Genomic DNA, 19,671 nt, shown 5'->3' with positions numbered 1-19,671 from the left:
AGCAGGAATTTGGGGATGGGACCAAACTCACTGGATCAAGACATGCACATGTCTTCAGTGGGCAGAATAAGTTCTAATTTCTGGACTCGGGTAAGACCCTGTCCACCAGCACAGCGGACTTGGTGCCTCTACCTCTAACAGCCCTTCTTCTGAAAGAAGTTCACCCCACAGCCTGGGCTTGGTAGAAAAAGACTCAGTAACTCCACACGACGGAACTGGGTTGCTGAACTTGGCAAGAAGTCAAACAGTTAAAAAAAAAATATTTAGGGGCCCAGCCCATGGCCTGGTAGTTAAAAGAACCAAATCCAACATGGTGAATAGTATGGTTCAAATTCTGGCCTCAGCAAGCTGAAAAACACACCAGAACTGTGTGCATGCATGCCCCATATCCCAACAGAATGGAGAAGAGGTTGCAGTGTGACCACATCCTAGTGAAAGGTGTTTTCACCCTCTGTCTCTTTCTGGTGAGCACACAGACCCTCTGGCAAATTTTTTCTTAATTAAACATAAATAGAAACAAATTTACTGAGTTCCTGCAATATGCTCATAGCTAAGAGGGAATTTATATATACTATATCACATATTCCATTTAACAGACATCAGCTAGAAGTCAAATATGAGAAGTTTCTCCTTTGTGACCAAAAATGAATTCATTCCATCATTAGTCACATTAGTCTGTTTCATTGTTAATTACAGAAAATCCCTGAGTATAAGTAATTTAAGAGAATAGAGGTTTATTTAGCTCATGGTTTGGAGCTCCAAGGCCCAGGAGCTGTATCTGCTGGGTGTCTTGTAGAGTACTAGTCATGTCATAAGGGCAAGAGCAAAATAGAGTGACTGTGTCCATCAGCCTCTGTCCTGGTATGTTTTCCTCACCTTTTCACAGCAAGCAAATTTCATCATGGTGCCTGATGACCTTAATCTTAATCTTCCCCCAAAATTTCCACCTTTCAACACTACAGGTAAATGAAGCTTTCACTTTCATAATCCTGTTACAATGGTTCAGTACATGAATTTTGGGAAGACATATTCAACTGCAGCATTAGTCTTCAGTCTTTCTTCAAGTGAAGACAGACATTATCTTTATGTTTCAGAAAGAGATTAAACTTCAGAGTACCAGAGTTGTTCCAGATTAGTAAACCTTAATGAAGGAGGGGGTAGGGTGTCGTTTTAAAACTATGCACATTATATTATTATAACTTATTTATTTGAGAACACAAACTAGGAAGAAATGGACTTATTTTTCAAGATCAGTGATTCCCAAGAGAAAGAAGACTATCCTTGTAGTCTGAGTTGTCTGAATAACCAGTGTATATGAGATCTTTCTGTAATTTGCTGTGACTCCCTGGGACATCACGGTGGGTTAAGGCAGAAGACCTCAGAATGCTGACCCTCCACTAATGATCCTGAACAGACTACCTCTGTCACAGATATTCCCACCAACAGGAAATTATAATTTAAGGCAATCCTTTACTAAGCACATTGGTATCTTCTTGTCTAATGTTGGTAAGGCTCTGTAAAATAAGTTTTCCAAATAATCAATAGCTACTCATTAAGAGTTAAAAAACTTAAAATGGGGGAAGGGTCAACATCTTGGTCTTATACCTCTCTAAAATGTAACATTCATGCTATTGTTTTCTTAAACAAAGGGTGTCTCAGTTACCTTACCTCTAATTTACCATGCAGGATGATCATAGGGACCATTAATCATTGGCCTTGGGTGCAATCCAAGCATGTGCTTATCTCCTTTCTGTCAGGCTGTCTTCTCACCCAGTCTGTGTGCCAACTCGTACATTCTGTCTTCGTTCATTTTCATGGGAATTGAAAAACCTTGGGCAAATATTAAAACTCATGATATACTATTAGATGGCCTTTAATTAAAATCACCTCATTTTGCAGATCTGAAATCTAAGAGTCAAAGTTAAGCCTTTCTCAAGGTCATACATTAAATTATAGAGTCACACCTTGCACCTCACTTAAACTCTGCAGTTCATAAAGAAAAATATTGTTCAGTCAAAATTGCCCTCGGAAATTTCTTAAGTTATCCTTTAAGCATAATATTGGGTTGTCAGAAAAGTCAAGGTGTGTTTTTTCTGTTTTTCTATGCAAAAATGCATCATGACTTTTCTAATGATACAATACAATGTGTTTCCTGTACCATAATTCCTATACTCATGGAAGTTTAAGAACTACAGAGATACTTGAGGAAATATGAGAAGTCTGTAGGCAGATTATTGTCTATGTAAAACATCTACCTAAAATAACTAGAAATCCAGTGAATAAGAAATGGAGGGAGACATTTTAAGTGTGCCTGATGCTCTATAGAATTTTTAAATTTAGTTTCAGTATTAAGCCTCTATAATCTACTATTTTTCAGTTGATTGGTCACTCTTCTGAAGATTGGAGGGTTAAGTTCCAAAACTCAGATGTTAAATGCACCTATAATCTAAGCCCACTGTCGGGGCATGGGGTAGACAAGGGTATATGAGTGTGTGGGACTTCTTGTCCCTCTTAAGCTCTCTTTCCAGCCTCAGCCCACTAGTTATGTGACATCAAGCTCTGAATATGTCTGAAAAACAGGAAAAAGAAGTTTGCTAACAACTGTTTCAGAAGTCTTCTAGCTTGCTTACTTGGTTTCTTCTTCTTTGGCTCAGTGATTAAGCTTGCTGTATAAGGGAGGTAACTGAGAAGACTTTTGAGTTATACTCAGTCATTTTGATTACCATATTTGGTAACTTTTTTCCACTCTCATAAACATATGGTGAAGCAAAGCATAATGTTCCAATGATTGTGATCTCAAATCTAAAGCACTATTTGTTTATTCCTGAAACCTGAGACAAACATCTGGTGGTTAATGCTTTGAGAAAAACTACCTTGGTGTATTATCTCTATCTATGATTCAAGATCATGAGCAAAAGCTTGTAGAGGAGATCAAGCCACAAAATTTAAGTTGGCTCATTCTGTTTAAAAAAAAAAAAAAACACACTAGGTTTCTGTGTTTCCACTAATGTAGGGAATAAATACTGTGTGGTAATTTTAAGGGTCTTTTCCTCTCAGCCTCCTCTTGCAAACAGACATAAACTATATCCAGCAATAAACCTTCCCGCTGGGGGGAGGGAAAAGATTTGAATGAATTCTTGTCTCTATCCCATATATGCTCAGGATTACTTCAGTCTATGTAAACTGTAAAGTTCATTTTGTCATACATTTTTGTTCATTTGAATTATATTTCCTGTATTAAGAACTGTCCTTTTTGTAGATTTTATTTTAAGATTTATTCAAGCTCATAACTCATATTTCAAAACAATACTTGGAACAAAATTTTAAATTAAAATATACTGTCAATTTTATCTTGAAAAAAATTTTTGGTTTTTCGATAGGGGTAGCATATTAGTATGCCAAGGTTGCCATAACAAAACACCACTGTCTGAACGGCTTCAAGTACAAAAACTTATTTTTAACAGTTCTGGAGGCTGAAAGTACAAGATCAAGCTGTTGGCATGTTTGTTTCTCCCAGATCCTCTCTTTGGCTTACAGATGGCCATCTTCTTCCTGAGTATGTCCTCACATGGCCTCTGCTCTGTGCCTGCATGCATGCAATGTCTCTTCTTCTTTTAAGTTTCTTTACTTCTTCCACGAAAAGAGAGACAGAGACAGAGACCAAAAAGACAGGTAACCCCATGGGGTTCTCACGCAGTGACCCTCCCCCTCCTGCAGCCAGTGCATATCACACACACATGCTTGTACAGCAAACACGTACAGGCAGCCTTAGGACGTGAACTCAGGACCTCCCATGTGTGCCTAGTATTTCAGAGCATTGCATTACCACTGCGCTGCCAGCTGGCCTGATGTCCTTTCTTACAAGGATCCCATCATACTGGGTTAGGGACATAGCTGATGACTTTACTTAACCTTAGTTACCTCTTTAAAGCTCCTGTCTCCAAATATAGTCACATCGCTGGGGATTAGGGCTTCAGTATACTTGAAAAACAGGAAAAAAGAAGTTTGTTAACAACTGTTCCAGGAGTCTTCTAGTGTGCTTACTTGGTTTCTTCTTTGTTGGCTCAGTGATCAAGCTTGCTGCATAAGGAAAGTAAATGAGAAGGCTTATGAATTTGCGGGGAACACACTTAGCTCATAGTAGGTAGCAACACCAGTGATGAAACATTCTGTAATATCTTCTCTTTGAGGAAAAATGTCCAAAATCGCAGAAACAAAAGTGATAAAGTTATCATTTATATGCAATGTAAAGTTATTCAAAAGTATACATTTATATGTGAATCATTTATTTGAGATGTCATTTATTAGTGAATGAGCGGATGAACATAAAATATCCACTCTGTTTTTTGGCCTGTCTTAATTTGAACTCACAAGAGAAACAGCCAGGCAAACCAGCACTTCACATTTTCATGTATTTTTGCCAGAATAAAGAGCCACAGTCAAAAATGCCAGATGAGACTGCTGCTCTTACATCTGTTGTGAGGTCAAATCTACAGATTTGTCTTTGTTCTCTGGAAGTGTGGTTTCCACATTCGAAACAAGCTTGAGTTTTACCAAGTGGCTTCAATACGCAGAGCCACAAGGCTGAAGCACTTTAGGACAAACATGCAATAAAACAGAGCAAGCTTAGTCCTGATGGACAAATACAAGGAATGTCCTAGCCCCCTGGTGAAGAACCAGACAGTTTTTTCAGAACACTATCCATGTTCAGTTGGATCATTTGCAGTGTTTTACTTTCTGAATTTTTGGAATACCTTAGATTGGGTTGCCTGGTTTAGCAAATAAAAATACAGGATACCCATTTAAATCTGAATAGCAGATAAGCAGTTGTTTTTTGTTTGTTTTACTGGGATCATTTTTTTGTATGTTTGGTAGGGCTTTAATTTGGCATAAACATCTTTCTTTGAATATTTCAGGTACATTAAAAATTCCTTCGTGGAACATGGGGCTAGCAGGTGGTGCTGAGGATAAGGCAGCTGGATCCCTCGGTCAGCCATGCTGACTGCGTGGCCACAGGGTGTGTGTGCGTCCGTGCTCAAAGTCCAGAGATGGTGGAGAAGGGCTTCCAGTTTGGCCACCCTCTCTGGGAGACGATTTCTCATTTCCCCTCTCTCTATCTCTTTCTCTGTGTTTCTGTCTCCATGAGCACATGCACTATAGCAAAAAAAAAAAAAAATCCTTCATGGAACATATTGATACTAAAAAAATGGCTTGTTATTTATCTGAAATTCAGATTTAGTATGTTATTTAGTAATTCCACTTGGGGTTTAAGAATGACATCTCAGGACCAGCAGAGGGTGTAATGATTACATCACTGAACTGCCACATAGTTGACAGCAGTTCAAGTCCCAGGCCGGCAGCTTAAAACTCACGCTGGGGCATGTATGCGTGCATGCCCAAAATCCCCCGAGGAGAACAGAGAAGGGATTGCAGCATGGTTATCCCCCCCAGAAGTGATTTCTCACGTTCTATTTATCTGTTTCTCCAGCAAGCACTCACATCCTACAGCAAAAATCTCTCAAAAAAAAAAAAAAAAAAAAAAGACAGACAGAGAGAATGACTTCACACTCCTTACAACTCCCTACCCTCTCCCAGGCCCCCTTAAGCTACCACCATCAATTTTGTAAATTTAATTTCCTGGTTTTAACTTAATGGAAACTCTCTCTTCTGCCCCAATGCATAAAGCCCTTGGTTTGGGTTTCCTTTCATTAAGCTGATATGAAATAGGATTAGATAATGAGTTAAAATGTTGCAGTTAGTGTTATCCCACTTTCACCCTCATACTGAAGTATTTCCATTTCTATATCAACACCCTATAATGCTGGCACGGCAGCATTAGTGAGCACTGGGGACCTAATAACATGGTGAAGAATCTCTAAACCTCTAAAACTCTAAACCCTGAGCTCGGTTTGCTCACCTGCAAAATCAGAGATTAGATTCAAGGTGTTTTCCCTGCGGTTCCTTGTAACTGTCCAGCTAGGAGTCTTAGAGATCAGGGTTACATCAACGCTCTAATTTGCCTTGTGAAACCTAAATTTTTCCCATTTAGAAAGCATCTCGTTTTTCTCTAAGCAAGTAGTGTTTTGATTACTAAATAAGTAATGTTTAGGTTACTCGATTAATAGCTTCACCTTTAAAGTTGTGTGTTTAACCTAAATTACTCTAAAACCAAAAAGAGTATCCTTTCTTTCCATGCCTACTTACCTTAACACCAGACTTTGCACACAGTGGGTGATCAGATAATGCTATTATGAAAATACTAATAATGTTCAAACAATTCCATTATAGTAGGCCCTTGGTTTTCAAAAATAAAAATTTAAGGAACCACAGCCATCTCCGCGGTTAGACAGCCTTCTGAGCGCAGCGCCTTGTTCTCTTCCGCCATCTAGTGGCGTTTGGGATACTCTCATCCCCTCAACTTAAGGTTGAGAACTGGATAGATTTTAGATTGTAAATCAAATGGATGAATTGTTTTATTCTTGTCATTACAGTAAAAGAGAATTTATAGAGTGTTTCAACAGATTAAATGTAATAAATGTTAATAAAAGTTAAGTATAACACAATGGCAGACTTCAGTACTTGAACAGTATAGATTAAATTCATGCAATTTAACCTCTTTGATATGCTCAAATGTTAACTTCGACACTGAAGAATGAAAATATAAACTATCCTAAAGTGTTAAAAAGAAAGATTATCTTTCTAAGGTGCTTTTGTGTGATGTTACAGAATATTTTTATTTTTAAATAATGTGATCATACCAGATGAAAAGAAAACAGAATTCTGAAAAGCTGGTATAGAATGTCTCAAGTTCTGTATTTAACCATTTGTTTTCAATTAAATTAGAGCTTATTCTCATTATTATTTATAAATGGAATACAATGTTTAATGAATGTTGGATGATAGTTGGTTTTAATGCCCCATAATCTGAAACTTTCTTCAAATGACTTAATACTAGTTTGTGTGAATTTAAAGTAAAAAATAAATTAATGAGTGAAATAAAGTATTTTTGAAGTGTGACTTATGTCCCGTTCTCAAAGTTGTTTTCACAGAGTAGCTATTTTAAAAAAAAAAAAAAAAAAAGCATTTCTGGCACTGTATCATTACTCTGCCTCTCTTTTGATTTTAATTTAAAATGTCAATACTACTATGAAGTATCTAGAGCTTTATAACAAATACATTTAATTAGAATATAACCTTTTTTAGAGGTTTTTGCTGTAGGGCATGTATGCATGCTAGAGACAGAGACAATGAGCAGGAAAGTGAGAAATCACCCCCTCGGATGGATGGCCATGCTGCAATCCCTTCTCTTCCATTTCTTCCTGGGATCTTGTACACTTGCACAAATGCACCTTGAGTGTTTCAAGCCACCAGGTCCAGGACCCAAACCACGGTCAGCCATGTGAGAGTCCACTATGCATCTGCTGGCCCCTCACTTTGTTTTTTAATACACTTGTCAGTGTGCTGAGAAATCTCCAATTTCTTTTCCAGGGTGGGAAAATCCCCATAAGATGGACAGCTCCAGAAGCTATCGCCTACAGAAAATTCTCCTCAGCCAGTGATGCATGGAGTTATGGTATTGTCATGTGGGAGGTCATGTCCTATGGAGAGAGACCTTATTGGGAAATGTCTAACCAAGATGTAAGTGCTACCCATAAACTGCCATTTTGTGAATGCAAACACAGCAGCTTTGTGGGGTAAAAATGTCTTGCCCTCCTCAAAGTAGCCTTTTATCTCCCTAAGGTTGTTCAGGGTTGTGGCTGTTAGAGATGCAGAGTAACCTTTAGTTCTGAGCTTTATTGGGTAGCCTAGGGGTCAGTAGATGGGCTTTACCTCATGAGTATTTGGTCCACATCATGTATCTAAGACTTCCTTACTTGATTTAATGCAGCATGACTGTACTTATGCAACAACCTTGATCTACAAGTAAAACAAAGAGCAATGTTTCCCTTTCATTTCTCCCTTAAAGCAATTCAATGCACAATGTAAAGAGCAAATTAATTAGACTCAGTATATCACTTGTAAGAAAAAGAGCGACTGCTTTCAGGGAATACATTGTCAGTATATATCATGTAGTATGGTTCCTTTGAAATACATGACCCTTTATGCCATCTTTGTTTCTATATTTTCTATGAAAATTACTTTGGTGGTTGATAATCTTAGAGTACTGGGTAGTTCACACATTTAACCTCAATGGCCTGACCACAGTGATAGAGACAGTGATCAGAATGTGTAGGTACTCTGACAATGAAAATAAGGTGACAGTATATTTTAATTTCTCCCTTTCTCATCTCAGAATTCAGGAATGGCCTTCACAATTCACTCATTTGCCTTTTTCAAAGCATCTGATGGTGTCTAAGAGAACAGTGATGAAAAATTACCTTTAATATGATTCTGGATGTTCAGAACAATGACTGCTTCAATAGAGAATTCCTCCCCACAAACAGAGGCCCTGTTTCATTCTTTTTCTCCACTTAATTTTTTGAGTAACCACATCTCTATACCTCACACCTTAACTACTACATCCCAACCTCAAATTCGAAGTATCTGAAGGACTTTGTCGCAGAGAAAATGCATCCTTTTCTAATGCTAGGCATAGACAAGACCAGAGTTGGGGTAATGGGCCATAGCTATTGTTTCTCTCTGCCATATGGTGTTGTCTTTGAAACTGAGCCCTACTAGTCCTATGGGTATCTACTGATTGTGGGAAATGCCAGGTCCAAAAACCTACACAGCATCAGGTTTGAGGCCATACTGGTCAGTCATTGCTCTCCAGGGCACAATATCAAAACACAAAGTCAGTGTGGCTCAGTCCTACAGAGCATTGGCCTTAAGTACAAAGTGAGCAAGAACCAGCAGCCTCTGCTCCACTCCCAACACTTAGACTACTCGGATCTAACTCCTCTGCCTAGAGTCTACTATTCTTCAGGAAATTTTGTTTGAAGGATCTTATTTCTCTTCCCTAACACTGGGCTCTATTTGGAGTAATTCTTGACCTCCTTTCCAACTCTTCATAAAACTGAATTCCAGAGAAGATATTTGTCCTTTCCCTTCCAAAAGGACCTCATATTTTGGGTTTTGTTTTTGCTTGTTTATTGTTTTGTTCTGTTTTGTTTTGCAATCAGTTATCTAAGGTAATAGAGTACCTGAATCCAGTCGTAGTTTCTGTTCTACCCTAAACCCAAGATAATGCAGGCCTATGTATCCTATTTTGACATGACTAAAATAGATAATTCAAGCAAATCTCCACATAAGTACATTCTTCACTACACAGAATTAGCTGCTGTAGAATAAGTCATGGACAGGTAGAAGAGAAGAGGGAATCCTTGGTTCTTTCATGGCAGTTTGGTTTACAGTCGGTATAGCTCCGCATGTACAGACAATGGTTTCTTACCCTCCTGGAACTTAATGCTGGACTGGTAGGGAGGCGTACTGTAAACAAATAAGTAAGAGATTTAGTATGTAGCATGATGACCACTGCTATGGAAATAAAAACAGGAGAGGAGGATAAAAGATGTTGGGGGTTTGGTTTTTAAATATATCACATATTTTACAAGATGTATTCATAAGAGTCATTTATATAGTCATGACAGTCATAATAACACATTCTTATTTAACATTCATAAACAGTCATTCGTATAATAGAATGAGACTAATCAATATGAAGAGAAGATTTACAGGTTTTCCTGCCACCTAGATTGTCTTACCAACTGCAGTAGAACATACTCTTTCAGTAACCCTGGCCATAATCCATCTATCAAGTCACTTAACTTCTAAATTGCTTCAGTTTCATGACCAATAAATACAAAGGACTAGGTTAGATGATTTTTTTTCACTGTCCTTGTTAACAGCACATGCTATAATTTTCTAATCTCTGAAGAAATAGTTCTCACACTTTTCTCAGTAAAGGAATGATTCAAGTTGCTCTTTTCTAAGTCTTAGGACTTTTCAGAATCTCTGTGGAAGTGCCAAAAACTAGACTGGATTTCCACAGAGCAGAGCAGGTATAAGTTGAAGATGCCAGACCACAAGACAGATTATTTAGACTAGCAGGAAAAGGCCCAAATGTGTAGTTTTCCACAAAGACCACCATGTAAATGGTTCTTAATTATCGCCTAGAGTAGTCCAAACTCTGTTGTCAGCCTTTCCCATCCTGGATTTTGACCAACAGTTTAACCTGCCATTCTGGCCATACATATTGATGATCTGTGTCCAAGATGGTCATTTAGAGAGTGATTTTGTCTATTAAACCTCATTTGGCCACAGACTCTGGAATTAGGAGACACCACTGCAGCCAGGAGTAGAGTCCTAACGTGAAGCTCATTCTCCTCCATTCAGGATTGCCAAGCTCACAACACAGGTCTGCACTCCTCCTCCACCAACAGCTTGATAGTTTCTCTAGGCCCAGTTAGGGTCTGCCTTGATGTACTTTCATGTTAGTTGTGTGGATTACATAAAAATACTCAAGTGCATATCTGAGAATAAAGGAAGGGGAGCAGAGGAGGGGTTGAAAAAAATATTTAAGAAGCCAAACCTTGGTGTGTGCCAACAGCATAAGACTAAAAGAAGAAAGTAAGAGTTATATCCTTTATGTATATGGTGAATATTTTTTGTTGGTACAGTAAAGAGTTGATATTATGTTTAGCCTAACATATTGGAAGTCAGTATATCTGTGACAGATTCTATAACCAGAATTTCTCTGTAGAAGCAGAAATAGTTTAATCAAAAATTTTCCAGTGCTCTTTCCAAGTACTGGCTATTCCCTATTTGTCCTGCATTTCTCAATAATTGGGCCAAGGTAGTCTCATGTTTAACTTTTTCCAACCAAGTTACATTTTAAATATGGAAAGTAATATGATAGACAACAAAAAGGCAACTATTTCTGTTTGAATATTTTATATTTTTAATAAACTGTTCGTGAGTTTAACAAAACCATGGCCACAGATCAAAAGGAATGTTACTGTGCTTGATTATGTTAATTGAGTTTAGAAAATTCTGGAGAGTTTTTATGAACTACTTTTTCTATTCTGAAGACTGTGGTATGTTTTATTACAATGAACAATTCCAGATTTATAGGATCTGTTTTAGCGAAAGACATAATGAGTTTTCCAAAGGTAAATGGTATTGTACATTAGGGAAAGGAAATAAGAAAAAACAGAGTGCACAGAACTAGTTCATAAAAGACCTAACAAACAATAACCACAGGTGCCATCTGCCTAGCCATTCAGCAATTACTTATTAAACACTAACCAAGTGTGCATGTGGGATGCAGATGGGAATTAGAAAATCTAGTCCTTATTCTCAAAGAACCTGCTATTTAAGTAAGTAGATGATGTTTTACCCCTGCCCCCAACTAGAATTTGTACTTGTCAACGGTAGACACTGTGCATAGATTTTGTTTATTTAATGCCAACAAATATATACAGACTCTATTATTCAGTGTTCTTTTGATTGTGAATAACAGAAATCCAATCTCCACTGTCTTAAACAAAAATGAGGAAAATATTTCATCATGAAACTAAGAAAATAATTTAGCATTGCTGGATCCATGGGATCATGCAGGATTTTTAGTGCTTCCCTAAATGCGTTGACCTCATTTTCTTCTACTGCTAAGGTATTTTTTGCTGTCTTCTTTACACTCCAGGGCTCAGCATTCCAGCTTAGCAACCCCAACAGAATCAGAGTCTGTCTGTGAAAATGTATATGCCAATCCCAGAAGACTCTGGCTGGCTCTGTTAGGGCTCTGGCCGGCCCTGAACCAAAGCCATGCTAGGGCACTGGTACTGTGACTGGCCCAGCTCAGTCTGTGCATGCCGAGGTGGGTGGAACACTGTTTGGCACTTTCCCCATGATCCCATTGAATGAGGGAGGCGTTCCCCAAAGCTAAGCAATTATATTTTCCTTCATGAGGTATTCATTGTTTTCAAATACAACTTCATTTATTGCAATATCAGTTGGCACTAAACCATTAACATTGTACATCACTGTATTCTAAGGAAGTAGCAAGTTACTGGAAAAACCAGTAAGGCCTTAGAGTGGGGTCTCTCAGCCGCAGAATTATTGACAGTTGGGGCTAGCTCATTCTTTACTGTATGGAGCCTGTCCTGTGCATTGTAGGATATTCAGCAGCATCCCCAGCCTCTATGCACTAGGTGCCAAGAGCACCCTCCCAGTTATGACAAGCAAAAATGTCCCTAGACATTGCCCAGTTGGAGATCAGAAAAAAAAAAAAAAAAAAACCCTCAGTTAAGAGCAAATGCTTTATAGCTAGAAAGATCTATATTCAAATTCCAGTTTCCCAATGAATTGACCATATAATCTTAGGCAAGTTGTTTAAGCTTTCTGACATACTGTCTATATTGGGGTTCAAAATATTCAACTGCAGAAATAAAAGAGTTAGAGATAATGTCTGTAAGAGCTGGTACATAAAAGGTGTTTTAATTAATCAATGGTAATAATAGCTTGCATTTATGATCTTATTATGAGCCAAGTATTTTAGATTATTAATTATCTCATTTAGTCATCAAAATAATTCTGTTAAATTAATTAGTGCATTTAATCTTCAAAATAATTTCTCCCTTTTCTGCATATGAGAACTGAGGTTTAGAAAGTTCAAGTAACCTGGGACCAGCTGAAGGCATAAGGATTTTGTCGCTGAATTCCCACATAGTCGACTGTGGTTTGAGTCCAGGACCTGGCAGCTTAAACTCACACCAGGCACGTGTGCATGCGTGCCTAAGAACCCGAGAGAATAGAGGAGAAGGGATTGCAGGATGGCCATCCTCAGAAAGCCATTTCTCGCCTTCTGTCTCTGTCTTTCTGGCAAGCGCACATTCCCTATAGCAAAACAAAACAGAACGGGAACCAGCAGTTAGCGTAATGGCTATGTCGCTGGACTCCCACATAGTCGACCGCGGTTCGCATTCCAGACCCAGTAGCTTAAAACTCACGCCGGGCGCGTGTGCGTGCGTGCCCAAGATCCCGAGAGGAGAATGGAGAAGGGATTGCAGCGTGACCATCCCCCCTGGGGGGTGATTTCTCGCTTTCTGTCTCTATGTCTCTGTCTGTCTGGCGAGCCCACATGCCCTATAGCGAAAACACCTCTCCAAAAAAAATACAAAACAGAACGAAAAAACTTCTCTTGAGACAAAATAAATAAATAAATAAATAAATAAATAAACTAGAAAGTTCAAGTAATTTACCCAAGGTATATAACTTGTTAATGGTGAAACTGAAGTTCAAACCCCCTGCTTACTCCAAAATTCATGTTTTTACCCACTAAGCTATACAGTAGAAATCCAATTTTTAGAGTCTCCATGCCATAAAAGTTCTACATAATGAGATCAAAGGACTTTAATTATGTATGCTTACTCTGTCACAAGAGAAGTGTGTTCATTATTTCTCATTAAAGAATGTGAATCGACTTACAGCTGTTTAGAAACGTAACTTATTTTCCTGCAGTATTTTGTGTCTCAATGTTAAAAATGTAAATAACGTACTTTTACAAATAATGTACCATATGGCTAGCATGATTCTTAAAAATATTTTTAAAAGTAGCTTAAAACCCAATTTAAATATTTACACTATTTAGCCTATTACCAAAAACATTTCACAAGCCCATTGAAGGTGCATGTCTCCTGGCTGTATTGCAGCATATGAAGATTTTTTTTTTTTATAAGCTATTTCTGGGGAATCTTTTATGTTATTTTCATCCTAGCTCAAACTAATTGTTATTTATTACATAATGGGAGTTTATTGTAATGCTAGGAGCTGCACGGTCTCCAAAGATGACACCAAGGGCACTGCGGTTCTTTTCTCCAACACTTATACTGTGTGATGTGCTTAGCGGAAGAAAATGGGAGCAAAATATGAACAGCAGGCAACATTAAATAACCAAATCCCCACAGAGCTAATATGTAGGGGAGAACTAGCACCACTTAAATGAGAGGCGACTAAGCTTGAGCTAATGATCTAAATGCAAGACTGGAGTCTTGGGGTTTGTTTTGTTTTGTTTTTTTTTCCTGACATGATGCTGTTAAAAAAAAAAAAAAAATCTCCTTGAAAGAGTTTGAGACTCAAATGCCTCCCGGGTATGATATCATGTAGGCATATGCTGCTAAGCTAGCTCAGCTCCCAAAAAGAAAACCACTACCGGGGAGCATTTCATTTGAGGTTTACTAGGAAATATTATACTGCCTCAGTGTTTTTTGTTTTGCCTTGTTTTTATGTTTTTTCTCTCCTTACTTTTCAAAAGCTTTTATGTAATAATGAGTTTTGTTTTCGATTGCTTTCTGAAGCTTACCTTAGGAAAAAAATGGAATTTTTTTCTGTAGTGCTTTCTTTTTATAGGCAACATGGTTGGAAACAACCTTTTGACCTTATCTGAATTGATCATTTTTTTCCAAAATTTAAGAAGGAAGACAATATCTTTTCCCCTTATTTCTTGTTTGTCATCATAATTCTGTAACTTTCTCAATTATGGGTCAGCACTTATGCCAAGGATGGTGGACGTGTAGAATCCACTTACCTAGAAATGCAGTATGATTTTATGACTCGGAGAGTCCAGTCATTTCCAATTTTTGTCTCTGATTAGATTTTCCTAACTCTACTTTCTTATGTAATGGCCCCTGTGTAATGAGCTGTATAAGATACAGTAAATTGCTAAAGGTCCATTCCTATTATTTCAACCTTTCATATTAGAGAATTTTTGCATTTATTTGAATATGTATTCTACCAGAGCAATTTTCAAAATGGCCTTCTTCTCAATTTTTCAGTAATTTCTACTATCTACTAGGCAATAGCAGGATTTTAATTAAATACATACTACTTACATTGGCATGATATATGTCTATTATAGAGGAAGGAGTAATAAGAAATATTATGAGATGAAATCAATCACCATTGTTAATAATTCAAATAGGAAAGTTCTAAATAGAAGAAACAAGTAACTGGGAACCAGCAGTTAGCGTAATGGCTATGTCGCTGGACTCCCACGTAGTCGACCACAGTTCGCGTCCCGGATCCAGTGGCTTAAAACTCACGCCGGGTGCGTGTGCGTGCGTGCCCAAAATCCCGAGAGGAGAATGGAGGAGAAGGGATTGCGGCGTGACCATCACCCCTGGGGGGTGATTTCTCGCTTTCTGTCTCTATGTCTCTCTCTATCTGTCTGGCGAGCGCACGCGCCCTATAGCAAAAAAACCTCTCAAAAAAAAAAAAAAAAAAAAAAGAAGAAACAAGTAACCAATGTGTTATTACCACACTGTAATTTTCGTGGAATTTTTTTAAAAAAAATAAATGACTACAACACTAAAAAACATAAATACCAGCAACATTTTTATTTAAAAAATCTTCAATTTCTATTTGGAAGAAATATGTTTACTATATGAACCAGCAGATAGCATAATGGTTGTATCACTAGATTTCCACATAGTCAGCCACAGTTCGAATCCCAGACTTGGCTTAAAACTCACATTGGGCACATGTGTGTGCATGCGCAAAATCTTGAGAGGAGAATGGAGGAGAAGTGATTGTAGTGTGGCCACCTCCCCGAGTGTGATTTCTCGCTGTCTCTCTGCCTCTCTCTATCTCTCCAGCAAGCACACGTGCCCAATAGCAAAAATCTCTCTCAAAAAAGAAGAAATGTATTTACTGTCTTTGCTCCTATGATTTTAAATATGTTTGAAACATTTACAAAGAGGATATTTTTAATTCTCCTTTCCTTTATATTCATAAGCCATTTTTCCATAGCTTTTGGATATTTTTACTAGACCCAGGAAGTGTATTATTTAGAGTGGCCTAATAGCTTTAAAGATAAAAATGAAGCACCAGTAAAGACATGTTTGTTTGTTTTCTAAGTGAGTGCTTGAGAAAATTACCCTGAGTTTTAGAAGCATTAGCTTCTAAAATAAAAAAAGATAATAGTTTTAAATATGTTTTTAAACATATTAAAACATCTGAAATATGTTTTTATATTTCTAAAAATGTAATGTATTTTAGAGGAACTGGCATAGTAATAAATAACTATGGTACCCAGAATCTTCCTGGTTTAAGTTTGCATGGATATACTCTGGCACTGTCTGAATTTTTGTCTTTCCATGAACATCCATCTAAGCTCTGAGGACTCAGTGAGAAACAATCCTTTCAGTCAAGGCCAAATCTTGTATTAAATTTACAGAAACTCCAGATCTAGAGATGTTGCCAAAGTTTCTGCAGAATAAGCCTTTGGTTTCAGTGATTCTGGGAACAGAGTGAATGATATTATTGCAAGCAGAGTCCAATTGTCTGTCTGTCTTTCTTTCTTTCTTTCTTTCTTTCTTTCTTTCTTTCTTTCTTTCTTTCTTTTGAGATTTTTGCTATCATGTGCATGCACTCACCAGAGAGACAGAGACAGAGAGACAGAAACAAGAAATCACTCCCCAGTGGAGACACCTATGCCACAATCTCTTCTCTTCCATTCTCCTCTTCGGACTTTGGGCACAAGAGTGTGTGTTTCAAGTTGCAGTGTCCAGGACTTGAACCACAGTCAGCCATCTGGAAGTCCAGTGCCTTAACCACTTCACCACCAGCTAGTTTCCCAATTGTCTTTATTATTGAAGAGACAGAGACTTTCCAAAAGACACAGCTTGTTAGCTATATATTAGGACTTCAGTGCAACTCCTTCACTGATGCTCTTTCGATGACTAACAAATTGAAGCATCATTACATAGAAGGCATTAGTTTTCTCAGCCTCAGAAGGTGCAATTTTTAACTTTTAATTAGGGAGAAAGATTTTCCAAATGATAAATCATGTTACCCTTTCAACCTATGAGTCCTACACTTCATATTGTCCCCCATTTGGTCCACAATCCATAATCCAAAAGGTGGTAACCTATGAAGGAACATGCATTCTCCATTTTATAACTGTCCTTGACATTCTATTGTGACTTCCAAAAAACGGAAGTCTGAGAACTGTCAGTAAGTGTAGAGTTTTGAGAAAGTTTTTTATCTTCAAGTTAAAAAGGACATTTTAACCAAAAAATTAGCCTCTAAAAAAGTTGTTTTCTTCCTATATCCTATTCGTTCATCACCTTATTCCTTTTTTTCCTATTATTTAAATACTTTTCTTCATTAGTGCACTAAATTTCATTTGAGTCTTGACTGCTTTTAACTGAATTATAAATTCAATATGTTAAAAAATATTGAATTTGAGAAAGTAAGTGTAAGATCGTGTGTGTTTTCTTTTTTTCTTTCTGTCCATGCAAACATCTCTTATTGCACAGAAGAAAATATATTGCCAGTGCTTCCATGGTATTATCGTGTTATGAACTTAAATATCGTAATCTATAAAAGTAATCGTTATCACAAAAAATAAGTGTATACTGGGATGTTTTGCTTCACTATTCTCCTTGTACATTAAATTATAGGTTTTCCATAAAGCCATGTTGAGTATTTAAAGAGAAGATAAAAATAAAATCATTCCATCTTCCATTTCCTAGTGTATATTTCAGTACTTGCTCAATTTTGAAGATGGCTTATTTCCAAAGAAAATATGAGTAACTAAATTTATGTACTTCCAGGACCAGCAGATGGCATAATGGTTATGTTGCTGGACTCCTACATAGTTGACTGAGGTTTGAGTCCCAGATCTGGCGACTTCAAACTCACACCAGGCACATGTGTGTGCATGCCTAAAATCTCAAGAGGAGAAGAGATTGCGGCATGACCATCCCCTCAGAAATGATTTCTTGCTTTCTGTCTCTCTGTCTCTCTCCATCTCTCCAGCAAATGCAAGCACCTTATAGCAAAAATATCTCTTAAAAAAACTAAAAATTCAATCCACTTCTTTTTTAAAAATATTGTCTATTGTATACATAAGAATGTTACACCCTGCACAGCCCAAGCAGTTCCTATTGAATGATACTATCCAGGGATATCTCAGCGTCTTTATATTGACTTTCTAATCCTTGTTTGCCTTATGTAATAAAAGATGCACATTGCCTGCTTTGATTCAGAAACCATCAACACAATTGGAAAACTCATCAGATTCAGCAAGAGCAGAACAGTCTGCTACGTGCCCCAACTAAGCCTCATGTTGATTCAAGGCTATTAAAAATTGCAGTGTCGATGACAAGGAACCAGTTCAGTCTATTTAAAACAACCAGCCAAGTTTTAGATAATACGTTCTGACAGAATCTAATTCCTTCTACCTCCACATGATCATTTTCATCACTGTCATTTTCATGCTTTTTTCATTTTATTTTAGTTTTCTTCTTACATTTTTAAGTAAGGGTATAACCTTGTATAACTCTTCTCCCAAAGGATGACAGCCTACGAATATCATAAAATCAAACTGTTATCAACATTCTCTCTAGTTAATGACCACCCCTTCATACCCTAAAACAACAAACCTCAATTAGTCTTTTAGACAAAGCACTCCATATGCTGCCCTCTGTCATTCTTTAATTGAGAAATCAGAAAATACCTATAAAGCAAAACTTTGCACAAAAGAAATATAAATAAAGATTAATAGAGGAGTCCTTAAGCTGCCCATAAAGTACAGCTTTCACAAAGTATGTATCTGACAATCGGAGCTCTGTTCTTTGACTTCACCAGACATTGTGCTGGATGCTGGAACAGATGGAAAAAAGAAATGGTTACTGTTCTCTAGGAGCTCAGCCCACCCAGCTGAGAGACTGCAAGTGTTTTGTAATGATCCGAACAAAGGGTAAAACAGGACATGGCCAGAGGTGGGGACTGAAAGCCAGGCTCATGGTGAGCTGCTGCAGAATTTTAGGTGTGGGAGGAACATGATCACAGTTACACTTCAGCAGAATTGCTTTCACTGCACTGTGGGGGATGATTGGAGGAGGGAAAGGGGAGGCAAGGAGGCCAGGGAGGAGGCCACTGCAGTCATCAAAATGAAAAACAAGTCATTTGAAGAAAGGATAAAAAATGGAACAGATTTAAAATACATGAAGGTGGTAGAATCAGCCTGATTTAAGTTCACTTTGAGCAACAGAGAAGGCAGAAGCCTAAATGACTCCCTGACCACTGCCTCAAGTCACTGGAAAAATGGTGGCATCCTTTGAAAACGACAGAAATTCCAAAAGAGGAGCTAATTTAATCTTGTACAAAATAAATCCAAGGTGCCTTTATGAAATTACATACCTTCTAGGTGATAAATATACAAATCTAGAGAGGAAGAGAGCTGAACTAGAGCTTCAGAGGTGGAAGCCATCGTCAAGAATGTGCCCGTGGAAGCACAGAGTGGATAGAGCACCCAAAGAGGGCTCACTATGGAGAGGGTGAAAGCATAAAGTAGATGAGTGTACCCAAAGAGCACTCACGAATTCACTTGGGAAAATGAGGCAAGGATGCGGCTCAACTTGGGAATTATTTTCACCACCAATACTATCATTCAGAGGCTACGTGATGATAATATCAATCTATTCCTCAGAGAATTATTTGCTATGTGATACTGATTCAATTTATTCACCTGTTTTTGTTTCGTTTTGCTTCAGCTTTTGCTATACGGTGTGCACACTCACTAATGAAAGACAGAGAGAGAGAGGAAAAGTCAGTACACCTCCTTCCCAGGGAAAGAATTGTTACTATTTTTTATTTATTTACTTTTATTAGAGAGCTTTTTTTTTTTTTTTTTTGGTATAGGGTGTGTGCACCCCCAATCCATTATCC

The 19,671-nt window shown here is 37.7% G+C and overlaps 1 protein-coding gene across 1 annotated transcript in view; it reads left to right on the top strand.

Moving 5' to 3' along the window:
- EPHA6 (EPH receptor A6) overlaps positions 1-19,671 on the top strand; it is a 983,118-nt gene that overhangs the window by 936,356 nt on the left and 27,091 nt on the right. Inside the window, exon 16 of the mRNA XM_027769481.1 lies at positions 7,489-7,638. Coding sequence (XP_027625282.1) covers positions 7,489-7,638 — 150 coding nt within the window. The remainder of the gene's footprint in view (positions 1-7,488; positions 7,639-19,671) is intronic.

The sequence above is a fragment of the Tupaia chinensis genome, unplaced genomic scaffold, assembly GCF_000334495.1.
Source record: "Tupaia chinensis unplaced genomic scaffold, TupChi_1.0 Scaffold149851_1, whole genome shotgun sequence".
Taxonomy (NCBI): domain Eukaryota; kingdom Metazoa; phylum Chordata; class Mammalia; order Scandentia; family Tupaiidae; genus Tupaia; species Tupaia belangeri.
This window is presented reverse-complemented; position numbering and strand designations above follow the sequence as displayed.